The 11,928-nt window shown below is 53.9% G+C and overlaps 1 protein-coding gene across 1 annotated transcript in view; it reads left to right on the forward strand.

The window, feature by feature from the left end:
• Window positions 1-11,928, forward strand: part of ADCY4 (adenylate cyclase 4) — a 19,247-nt gene that overhangs the window by 2,630 nt on the left and 4,689 nt on the right. Inside the window, exons 3-20 of the mRNA XM_014534286.1 lie at window positions 1,081-1,397; window positions 1,517-1,678; window positions 2,308-2,457; window positions 2,895-3,043; window positions 3,122-3,233; window positions 3,894-4,021; window positions 4,175-4,333; window positions 4,591-4,723; window positions 4,924-5,097; window positions 7,737-7,780; window positions 8,153-8,239; window positions 8,426-8,495; window positions 8,819-8,916; window positions 9,595-9,679; window positions 9,773-9,910; window positions 10,497-10,607; window positions 10,860-11,044; window positions 11,243-11,327. Of these exons, the coding sequence (XP_014389772.1) occupies window positions 1,081-1,397; window positions 1,517-1,678; window positions 2,308-2,457; window positions 2,895-3,043; window positions 3,122-3,233; window positions 3,894-4,021; window positions 4,175-4,333; window positions 4,591-4,723; window positions 4,924-5,097; window positions 7,737-7,780; window positions 8,153-8,239; window positions 8,426-8,495; window positions 8,819-8,916; window positions 9,595-9,679; window positions 9,773-9,910; window positions 10,497-10,607; window positions 10,860-11,044; window positions 11,243-11,327 (2,387 nt within the window). The remainder of the gene's footprint in view (window positions 1-1,080; window positions 1,398-1,516; window positions 1,679-2,307; window positions 2,458-2,894; window positions 3,044-3,121; window positions 3,234-3,893; window positions 4,022-4,174; window positions 4,334-4,590; window positions 4,724-4,923; window positions 5,098-7,736; window positions 7,781-8,152; window positions 8,240-8,425; window positions 8,496-8,818; window positions 8,917-9,594; window positions 9,680-9,772; window positions 9,911-10,496; window positions 10,608-10,859; window positions 11,045-11,242; window positions 11,328-11,928) is intronic.

The following is an 11,928-nucleotide window of genomic DNA, read 5'->3' on the forward strand; positions in this document are numbered from 1 at the left end:
GCAGGGCCTCCGGGGCCCCAGCCTCAACGGGCGTGGCGGGTCACCGCCCAGGGGGGCATTTTCGGTGGTGAGACCTGTGGGGTCTTCTGTACATGCGCTTTCTTTGCTGGGACCCAGGAAAGAAGCGCTGAACCTTACTAGGAACTATGGTGACCCTGGTCAAGTCACTTCACCTCTCCGGTCTACACCGGGAGGTAGCTGGGCCCTGGAGGCTTCCAGTTTCCCTCAGGGCGCTGACAGACCGGACTAGCTTCTGTGCTCCACTAGTTCTAGAGTCAATCCAACACCAGGTTTTGCGATTTTCCAGGGAGTGGAGGGGGGAGAAAGGATAGAGAATTACACTGGGCCCTGTGGGGATCTGTTTCCTGGTTTTCTTTCCCACTTAGGGGTTGTGGGGCAGTTGTACCCACAGACTCCCAGAAGGCACCCTCCATCCCACTCTCATTTAGTCCCAAACTAAGCCCGTTTCCAGTTTCCTTTGGGGGGCGGGGGGAGAAAAGGGGTTTTTCATTCCATTTCTGGAAACATCCTGCTCCAAGTTTTCTTCTCACTCTTTGGAGGTAAGGTGGGGAGACCACCTCACAGTCTAGGGGAGAGAGGGGACAAAGGGTGAAGACACTAGCGGGACTTCTACGCCCTGCGGAGGGTGGCGAGGCACAGCCTCTGAAGGCGAGGGAGGTTCCTGGCGCCCCCTGCTGCCAAAGCACTGATTGCGGGGCCGGAAATCCTGAGGTTTGTGCCGGCCGGGACTCTCCCGAGCAAATTGGTCAAACTTGGACGCATTCATCTCTAAGCGCCTTCTGTGAGCTAGGGTTTAATTACTTGCTTCCCGACCCCAGGCTGGTGCTATGATTCCTATTTGACAGATGAGAAAACTGAGGCTCAGAATGATCAGGGATTCACAAATGGCCCATATGGGACGGAAGCCAGAATTTCTGGGTAGATGGCCTATGACTGAGCGGACTCTGCAGCCTGCAAGTGATATGTTAGCTTGAACCGTATAAGATTGCTGGCCGTGTAGATGACAAACAGATTATCGGCAATTCCTACGGTTCGACCTAACATAAATGGCAAGCGGAGGTGCCCTGCCTTATTTTGTACTTGGGTTTGAGACACTTTTCAGAACTGGCCTGAGGAGCTGTCCATTCTTTCTCTTCCTGGACGAGCTCCCCAAACCCCACACGCGCCCCTCCCCACAGGAGCTGGCCGCAGACCCGGGCTTCCTGACCACAGTGCTGTGCGCGCTGGGCGGCTTCTCGCTGCTGCTGGGCCTGGCTTCCTGCGAGCAGCGGCTCCAGCGCTGGACGCGTCCGCTGTCGGGCCTCGTGTGGGCAGCGCTGCTTGCGTTAGGCCATGGCTTCCTATTCACTGGGGGCGTGGTGAGCGCCTGGGACCAGGTGAGAGGGGCGGCAGGTGGAGCAGGGGGGAGAGGGACGCTGGGCCTCGAACTTGCACCCAGGACTCTGTAGAGCAGAGCAGCAGTGTCAGCCTCCCGCCTCCCGCCTCTCTCCCCCAGGTGTCCTTTTTCCTCTTTGTCATCTTCACTACCTATGCCATGTTGCCCTTGGGCATGCGGGACGCCACAGCTGCGGGCCTCACCTCCTCCCTCTCACACCTGCTGGTCCTCGGGCTGTATCTTGGGCCTCAACGAGACTCAAGACCTGCGCTGCTGCCGCAGGTGAGCGTGCATGCAGAACAGGCTGCGCCCAGGGCCGGCTCCGCTGGGCACTGCTGGGTTCATCAGGGCATTCACCAACCCTATGACGAGCTGTGACTCCATGGCAGCATGCGACGCTAGGCACAGGACACAAACACAGATAGGTCCCCACTGTGCCCCGGTGGAGCTGGCACCCGGTGCAGTGCCATGCCTGCAGACACCAGGAGAGGGTTCTGCACCCCGGGGAAGGGAGTTGGACAGGTGACCAGGGTGCTGGGGACAGATGTAGATGATAGAACCCTCACAGAGAATGCAAAAATTGGAGCTTGAGTAGCTTTGTGCTATGGTGTGTAGGATGAGGTGGGAGGGGGGTGACGGAGTGGTATTCCAGGCAGAGGAGAAGTATGTGCAAAGGTTTCTAGACCTAAGAAGCCATGTTGGTTCAGCAGCCAAGAGTCTGGAGCAGAGGGAACGGGGTGGGGGAGAAGCGCCACCTGTGGATCCCACTGTGTGGCAGCATTGCCTAGAAATACTTGGGTCTCTACTGGTAGCGTCCTCCCCAGCCCCTTTGGAGACCAGCTCCAGCTACACACATAGGCACCCCCATCCCTGCCCGGTCTAGCGCCCTCTGAGGTGACCCTCACCCACAGTTGGCAGCAAACGCGGTGTTGTTCCTGTGCGGGAATGTGGCGGGAGCGTACCACAAGGCGCTGATGGAGCGCGCGCTGCGCGCCACCTTCCGAGAGGCGCTCAGTTCCTTGCACTCGCGCCGGCGGCTGGACACGGAGAAGAAGCACCAGGTCCGCTGGTAGTGGGGGCCGGGTGGGGCCTGGGCTCTAAGAGAGCGGTTACTTATTCACACAACTGGGCTCCTTCACGAGCTTAATGACTTTGGGCAGGTCCCCTGACCTGTTTCTTCCTGTCAAAAGTGGCTGTTGCCTGCTTGGAAGGCTGCTGGGAGGCTCAAACAAACTGAAGTTTGTTAAAACCCTTTAGAACCCTATAATACTAAACGAATTCTAATTCCGACATTGGTGCTGGGAGTTCAGTCCCTAAGGGTCATCAGTGCAGGATGGGGTCCTGGAGCATCTAGTATATGTGGTGGGGAGGCCCTGGGACAGCGCCCTGGGGAACCCCCAATGGGGCTGGGAAAGGGTGTGGGCTCCTAGGGCTTTGGGAAGCCAGGCTCCTGGTTTTAGGGTGCATGAGGGTTGGTTCTCATAGTGATGTCTCCCAGGAACACCTTCTCTTGTCCATCCTTCCTGCCTACTTGGCCCGAGAGATGAAGGCAGAGATCATGGCCCGGCTGCAGGCTGGACAGGGGTCAAGGCCGGAGAGCACCAACAACTTCCACAGCCTCTATGTCAAGAGGCACCAGGGAGTCAGGTATGGGCAAGGATGGCTGGAGCGGAGGGGGCAGGAGCTGAGACCATGGCCCCACTAACTGTAGTCTGCTCTGCCCAGCGTGCTGTATGCTGACATCGTGGGCTTCACACGGCTGGCCAGTGAGTGCTCCCCGAAGGAGTTGGTGCTCATGCTCAATGAGCTCTTTGGCAAGTTTGACCAGATCGCCAAGGTAAAGGGAGCCTGCCTCCCTGCTTCAAGCACCCCCTCTGAGAACCCGTTCCAAGGGAATCCCTACCTTATCAGATCCCAGTCCCACCTCAGAACCCATGTGGGCTCCCAGATACACCACTGGAAGTAGGAAAGCCTTGCAAGCATCCCTTTCACCACATACCTCAAGTCTGGAAAGGTCTCTCAACAGCTCCACAGGTGCCCCAACCACAGCCCCCAAATATGCTCAGAACCCCAACACAGTTGTCGCTGGATACTGTAACCAAATCTAGGCATTCAGATGCTCTAGCCTTTGGAGGCCCTTCCCAGCCGCCTGCTTGGACCTTAGGGCTGCGCCCAAGCAACTTAAACTTGGATCTCCCACCCCAAAACTCTCAGTGCTGAGGCTACACTTATAGGCGCAAATCTGAATACACCCTACACGTGCCAAAGGTGGAGAGCCATAGGCATCCCAACCCTTGAAAAACCCTTCTGAGTAAGACACCAGTATGGGAGATTTCAGGCAGCCCCATGTCAAGTTAAGGGAGTCCCTACATCTGATCTAGACACTTCCAACATCAGTTCTTCAGGAGCACCATATTTACTCTTTTTCTAACTTCCTCCTGCCTCCTCTGGCCTCTAACCGGGTGCCCCTCTCCCCCCTGCACACACACACTCCCAGGAGCATGAATGCATGCGGATCAAGATCCTGGGAGACTGTTACTACTGTGTCTCCGGGCTGCCCCTCTCCTTACCAGACCACGCCATCAACTGCGTGCGCATGGGGCTGGACATGTGCCGGGCCATCAGGTCAGCTCAGGTGGGCGGGCAGGAGGAGTCCTGCGGGATGGATGTGGGAGAGGAGCAGGCAGGGCAATGGAAGTCTTCCGGGAGAAAAGGAGGGGTGGGGCATGGGTTGGGCTGAAGACAGTACTCAGATTGTCCCTCACACACCCTGCTCAGGAAACTACGAGCAGCCACCGGTGTGGACATCAACATGCGCGTGGGTGTGCACTCAGGCAGCGTGCTCTGTGGAGTCATCGGGCTGCAGAAGTGGCAGTATGATGTCTGGTCCCATGACGTCACACTGGCCAACCACATGGAGGCAGGTGGCGTGCCAGGGTGAGACCTGGGGCTCCAGGAGGCTACAGCAGGAGGCCAACCAGGTCTCCCCTTTGCTGCCTCCTTTTTCATAGTTCCTTAAAATGAGCACAGTCCCATGTGGGGCTCAGGGGGACCCTGGGGTGCAGGAAGGGGAGCTGGAAGAGACCTCCTGTAGCACAGGGCCTTGCTTGAAGTTAGAACTTCAGGAATGATCCTGGAAAGAAATGAGAGGTTGGAGGTGCTCCCTCCTAACTCCCACTGTCCCCTCCTTCCAGACGAGTACATATCACAGGGGCTACCCTGGCCCTGCTGGCAGGAGCTTACGCTGTGGAGGATGCAGCCATAGAACACCGGGACCCATACCTTCGGGAGCTAGGGGAGCCTACGTACCTGGTCATCGATCCCCGGGTAAAAGCCTAACCTGGAACCCAGGGGCTGGCCCACCCTAACCACCCACAGCCACAGGTTTTGTCTCTTCTTTGCCAGACCTGAGTTCCTGGGTCCTAGTGTGTATGTCTCAGGGGAAGGGACACAAGATTCTAAAGGGTATGGGGAGAACAGGAGGTGGGGGGATTGTAATCTTGACTGTCAGCCCTCATATACCCCAGGCTGAGGAAGAGGATGAGAAGGGCACTGCAGGAGGGTTGCTGTCCTCTCTTGAGGGCCCCAAGATGCGTCCATCACTGCTGATGACCCGCTACCTGGAATCCTGGGGTGCAGCCAAGCCTTTTGCCCACCTGAGCCACGTAGAGAGCCCTGTGTCCACCTCCACTCCTCTCCCGGTATGTTCATCTCCACTATGAGCCCCAGCACTTACATAAACCCACCCCCACTGCCCATTCCTAGCCTCCTGCCCCCACCACCAGTTGCCTGACGATATCCCAAGGTCCTGAACTCTCTGGTCACCCCAGTCGCTGACTCTGGACCTTCCTTGCCATTCTTTCCAGAGAAAAGGCAAAGACGACTGCCCTCTGAGCTCACCACAGAGAAGATGTGAGATTCCCATAGACACCATGTCCATTGCTCTCCAACCCCCACTCAGGAAGCCCTTTCCCCTGGTACCCCATGTCCTCCTGCCCCTGAAGCTAGTGCTCATACCCATTCTCACCAGGATATGTCTCTTTTTAAATCAATTCCTACAACTACTTGCTCTTTTTTTTCAATCCCCACTAGGACTGGGGAGGTGGGGCAATTGGTTGTTACCCCCACTCTTAAGCACTTGTACACAGATAAAATGAGGTGACAGTGAAAATCTCACATGGCTTTGAAGAAGGAAGTCACCATGAGCAGGCAGGAGTGATGGAGGGAGAGCAGGGAGTGGACCTGCGCCTTGTCTAGCGGAAGCTAGGGCAGGGCCAATTACTGGCTGATCCTATGCGTAGCACCTTCAGGTAATCACTGACCCCCAGCTAGTGGAGGAGCCTGGATCTTCCTTACCTCTAGCTCTGAGGATGGTGCTTGATGATGAGTGACCAGAACCCTCATTCATGGAGTCAGGCTATGTCCCTCAAGGATTAGGTTCCTCTGCCAGCTCTCTTCCACCTTCCCTGATCTTCCCCAAACCTGGTATGCATTTCCAGCCACCTTTCTGCAGATCTTCCCAGGATCTTGTCTACTAGAACAGCTGGTTGGATTTATGGGATGACTCCAGAGTGCCCTTTCCATGTTCCCTTCCCCTCCTTTCCCATTCATCAGGAAAGCAGGCAAGAGCTCAGTGACCACTGGGGAGTGAGGGGGCATTGGCAGCTGAGTACTTAATTTCAAGCCTCAACTTAGGGTAGGGGAGAGATCAGAAGGGCAAAGTTGGCAGGAAGGAGAGGAAGGAAGAACCCAAGACCCAGTAGATTGAGCTGATTGTTGCAGGATGAGGCCTCCAGGGTGGGGATGGAGTAATGGGCGGGGGAGGAGTGGGGGTGTTGGGAGCCCAGGGAAGTGAGACAACATTGGGTGCAATCCCCTTTGTGGGGATGCTCCCCCCCAGGACCCATATCAGACCTTCACAACCCCAACTAAGGTGCAGGCTAAGAAATATCATGGTGGAGGAGGAGGAGTACCGTGTTTTATAGGCAGGACCTCACCAGCCCAAAAATTCACTTCTCAGCCCCAAAAGTTCCAGGATCCCAGTCACATGTTAGAAATCCTGAGAATCACTTCTGGCTTACTCTTAAATAATGTGGAACTTTGGGGTGGTGAGGCCATGCTTGTGCTGGTAGGTCCCATCCATCCAGTCACTCCTTCTACAATTTTGAGCATCTCCTATGTGGCAGGCACTAGGCTAGTTCTTGAGAAGACAGGGGTGAATACGATGTTTTCCCTGCCTTCAAATAACTTACAGGCATTGGGGGGTGGGGATGGGTAGGTAGGAAGTTTGGAAAAACCTAGGCCCATGCTTAGATGCATAGATGGACTCATACCTCAAACGTACCTCTCAATCTTTGTCTTGGTCTCAGTCTCTCCCTCGCCTCTCACATAGGTAAGCTTTTGATTGAGGAGGAGGATGTGGCCCCTGTGACCCTCTTCCTTCACATGAGGCAAGGGGAGCAGGGAAGAAGGTCACCACACTGCTTACCCTAGGCCATGGCTGCAGCATTTTATCCTCTTCCATGGTGCCTGTCCTCACCTTTTCTCTTGCTGTTCATTTTCTTATCTCTGCACACACTATGCAGTCCGTAGGGTACAGAAGGAAATGGCTGTAACCAAGTTTGTTTCTCTTTCTCTTTCCTTCTCCATTTTTTGTTTTCCAACCCCACTACCTCCCAACTCAGCCTGACCATCACAAAAGGTCAGAGGGGAGTCAGAATGTTCTGCGTTGTCACTTCAATTGGCACCAATAAGTATTTTTTGGCATCCCAGGGTGATAGAAAAGTCCCTGACTTGGCATTGTGTAGTCCTTAGGGAAAATACAACACAAGGGAACCAACACTCAAGCCTGTAGAAGATACGGGGTTGCCTTGTAAGTGATAGAAACTAACTATGAGGAAATCAGAGTATAAATACCCTGGGAGTCAAAAGAATCAGGAGGGGGGTTGAAAACTGGCAAAATTTAACATTGCCCCAAACAAGCACTTTTCTGGAGCTGATGTACCTGATATAAGGCAAAGCAGGGTCAACATGGCGGAGAGTTGACCCTGGAGAAAGCAGCTGCCACCCAAATTACAAGGGCTGAAAGAGGGAGACTGAGGCCTTTGGCTCAAATAAACTCATAAAAAAGTTTAAAAATAATAATAAAATAAAGAGCCAGGAAGAATCACTGCCCAAATGTGGCTTGAACTTCGTCTAATGACTATTAGAAGCAGGGGAAACAGCCAGATCAAATGCTCAAGGTCAAAGATGTGTGTAGATATGAATGCCTCGCTCCAGAGAGCTCCCAAGGATGCTCACCATCTTCCCATCTTCTCCCCTCCCTGTCTTCTCTCAACAGGAGAAGGCCCTGGCTTCCTTCAGCCCCCAGTGGAGCCTGGACCGGTAAGGAGGCCTGAGCAATTCTTTAAAAAATTATTTTTTATGGATTTCAGATTGGGAGAGGAAGAGAGAGACAGAAACATCAATGATGAGAGAGAATTATCCACTGGCTGCCTCCTACATGCCCCCTATCAGGGTTTGAGCCCGAAACCCGGATATGTGCCCTGACTGGGAATCAAACTGTGACCTCCTGATTCATAGGTCAATGTTCAACCACTGAGTCACACCGGCTAGACATGCCCAAGCAATTTTGACAGTGGGGCGGGCTGTCTGGGTGATCTACCTCCATCCTCGGGGTGGAGTGGGGGTGGCTCCTGCTTTGCCCAGATGCCTTTGAAGGTCTCCATGGTGACAAGCCAGGTTTTCACTGTACAGGAGCCGTACACCCCGGGGACTAGATGATGAAATGGACACTGGGGATGCCAAGTTCTTCCAAGTCATCGAACAGCTCAACTCTCAGAAGTATGGGGGGGTGGGGGAGAGGGCTGGGAGGGCTGCAGGTCTTGGGCTCACGTGGTAGGGTAGGGGTGGTGTTCCCTTGATGACCTGGAGGGAAGGGAGCACCTTTCCTGCTCCAGCCTTAAGAAAGACCCACCTAACCATTCTCTCCTGCCCTGCTCTTTCCTCTCTGGGTCTTACTGCCCCCAGACAGTGGAAGCAGTCAAAGGACTTCAACCCACTGACACTTTACTTCCGAGAGAAGGAAATGGAGAAAGAGGTAGGCTGCGCAGGTCGGGGGAGAGCATTAGAGAATGGCCTGTGGTCCCATCTCTCCTCCCCAGGTCTGCTCAGTTTGTGATTCTGGGGTGATGGAGGGCATGTGCCTCTCTCTGAAAGGAAAGTCACCCTGTAGATTGAATTATTGAGTGGTGATGGGAGAGGGGAGAGCAACTCCTTGGAGAACACATAGCAAATACCTGGGGCTGAACTGAAGGGTGGGGCCATGAAGCTGGGGGGCCCATTCCTTGCCTGGGATTGACACCTTCAAGGTCATGAGCAGCACTGGTGACCGTGTCTCCACCCTGACCCCCTCTCTTGCAGTATCGACTCTCTGCACTCCCTGCCTTTAAATACTATGCAGCCTGCACATTCCTGGTTTTTCTCTCCAACTTCATCATCCAGATGCTGGTGACAAACAGGTAAGAGAGCCCAGAAAGGGAAGCCCTGATTCTCAAAAAATGGACCCTCTTGGTCTTTCTGACCCCCGATACCCACTTTCTTCTTTTGCCTACTTCCCCTTGGCACTAACCCACAGAGGAAATGGAAATATGTGCTCTGGGAACCATGATAATCACAGCCCAACTTACTATCGTACATCCTGTGGATTTTCTATATCCTGTGGACCCGAGCATGTTCACATGCCTGTCTCCTGATTCTAACAACATTCCCATGAAGGAGGTTTTCTTCCCATTAAGAAGCCCAAATCTCACAGTGAACAAACATAAAAAGTAGGTCCTCACTCCCAGTCCACTGCTCGGAGGGGCGAGGACTTGTTCAAACCTCAGCCGGTGAAAGAGCTTTGGCCCGAAGGCCGGAGACCAGTGTGATGCAGCCTCCGCCACTTTTGTGAGCCCCCTGCCCGCTTCCAATATTGTTCCTATCTTATTAGTTCCTGTCCCACCCAAACACTGCCCTAGACCCCTCAGCTTTCTCATATCATCATGTAATGCCTGTTATCAGCCCAGACCCCCTTGGCAGCCAGTTCAGATCCCCAGAACCACTTCTCCCCATGTCTTCCAACCAGATGATACAGTGACCTTTTCATACACAGGGGACCTATTGTGGTTCTTCAAGGCCTCACTCTTGTCTCCCTTTAGGCCCCCAGCTCTGGCCATCACCTATAGCATCACCTTCCTCCTCTTCTTCCTCCTCCTCTTCGTCTGCTTCTCAGAGCACCTGACGGTGAGGTGGGCTGTGGGGTGGAAGTGGAGAACTGGGGCTCTGACCACAACCTGCTCCCACCCCATGGCTAAGCCTCCCATGCTCCCTCCACAGAGGTGCGTCTTGAAAGGCCCCAAGATGCTGCACTGGCTGCCCTCATTGTCTGGCCTGGTGGCCACACGGCCTGGACTGCGAATCGCCCTGGGCAGTGCCACCATCCTCCTCATCTTTGCCATGGCCATTACCAGCCTGGTGAGGGCAGAAGGGGCCCTACGCACCCCCATCAGGGCATGCTGGGCATGCCAAACCTGTAAGGGAGCCCCTGGATTTGGGAGGACAGCTAGACTAAGGCCAGGGGATACTGAAAGTGTTGGACAAGTAATGAAACAAATGATAATCACTGATGGTCTACTATCTGGGCATAATCATTATTAACTCTTAGGTGGACATCCTTCATATATATTACTTAGCTCACTCACTATGATTTTGTAGTGGAGTTTGGCTGATTTTTCAGAATTTAGAATCATTCCTAGAATTCTATCCCTGAAAGGCACCTTAAGAATCATTCCCCAGCCAAGAAGAGGAAGCTCATGCCCAGAGAGGTTGAGTGACTGGCAAGAGATCACACAGTGGATCCCTAGAAGTCTAGTGCTCATGACACCCACTCCCCTAATCCCTGCTTCCCCCCACCAGTGAGGGGCCTCACCAACCAGAAATAGTGGAATCTGCTCCTTTGAAGTCTGTCCCTGACTTATCCCTGGATCGGTTAAACCCAGCACAAGCACCATTGTGCCCAAGGAGCTGCCTGATCACCTCAGCTCCTCATCTCTTTCTGCAGTTCTTCTTACCGGCAGCATCAAACTGCCCTTTTCGGGCTACCAATGTGTCCTCCATGGCTTTCAACCTCTCCTGGGAGCTCCCTGGGTCCCTGCCTCTCATCAGTATTCCAGTGAGTGTCCTGAACAACCCTGAATCTCCTTCCCCAGAACTTTCCTTGGCTCCTCACCCTCCTCCTTAATTGAAAAACACTCCATCCTATGATTAGGACAGACATAAGTCACACTTGGTGTGTGTTTGTATGTATAAAACCCCCTGCCCCCAGACAGGACCTGGGAGGGGCAAGACAGAAGCTCTCAGGTGTCCCCCCACCCCTGCCTGTGGGACATGCCCCACCTCCTGACCAGCCTGCCTGGCCCCACAGTACTCCATGCACTGCTGCGTGCTGGGTTTCCTCTCCTGCTCCCTCTTTCTGCACATGAGCTTCGAACTGAAGCTGCTGCTGCTCCTGCTATGGCTGGTGGCCTCCTGCTGCCTCTTCCTGCACTCCCATGCCTGGCTGTCCGACTGCCTCGTCGCCCGCCTCTATCTGGGCTCCTTGGACTCTAGGTGAGTGTGGCCTCTGGAGAGAGGTGCCTAGGAGCTCCGGTGAGATAGGACAGGGCAGAACTGTCCTTACTTCACTGACCTCAACCACCCCCAGGGCAAAGCAGGAGGGAGGCTGGGGACTCCTTGGGCACTAGGGGCAGGGGGAAGCTATCGTGAAGGGGCAAGACAAGAGATAACCCTGATTCATGGCCTCCTCAGGCCAGGGGTGCTGAAGGAGCCCAAACTGATGGGAGCTATCTCTTTCTTCATCTTCTTCTTCACACTCCTTGTCTTGGCTCGGCAGGTAAGCTACCCAGTTCTTCCCTATGAAGGGTGCGGTGTGGGTCCCCATATTTGTGACTTGGTCTCTCCTATGCTTTCCTTAATCTGGTGTCTTTAGGGTTGAGTCCCAGTGGTATACTCATTGAAAGCTTCTAAGTAAAATTTCTTGTTCCCTTTCTTTCTTCTTCACTCCCCAAGGAGAGTGCCCTCAAATTTTCTTCTCCTTGTTCCCTTCTCCCTCCCACCACCAATCTAGGAATGCCCATGCTTAAGAAAAAATTTGCTGTGAATTCTTCCCACCATAGTTTGAATCTAGTTTCAAGGTAGTCTCCCCAGGGCTAATTTCATGTTAAGCCTTATCTCTAAACTGTGGGGTGGGCCTGGCTGGTGTGGCTCTGGTTGAGCATTGACCTATGAACCCGTAGACCACGGTTGGATTCCAATCAGGGCACATGCCCAGGGTTGCCCACTCAATCCTCAGCAGGGTGTGTGCAGGAGGCAGCCAATCAATGGGATTCTCATCATTGATGTTTCTATCTCGCTCTCCCTCTTCCCTTCCTCTCTGAAATCAATAAAAAGATATTTAAACTGTGGGTGGGGTGGTTTTAGGCATCATGGAGTCC

The sequence above is a fragment of the Myotis brandtii genome, unplaced genomic scaffold, assembly GCF_000412655.1.
Source record: "Myotis brandtii unplaced genomic scaffold, ASM41265v1 scaffold1279, whole genome shotgun sequence".
In the NCBI taxonomy this organism is placed as follows: Eukaryota; Metazoa; Chordata; class Mammalia; order Chiroptera; family Vespertilionidae; genus Myotis; species Myotis brandtii.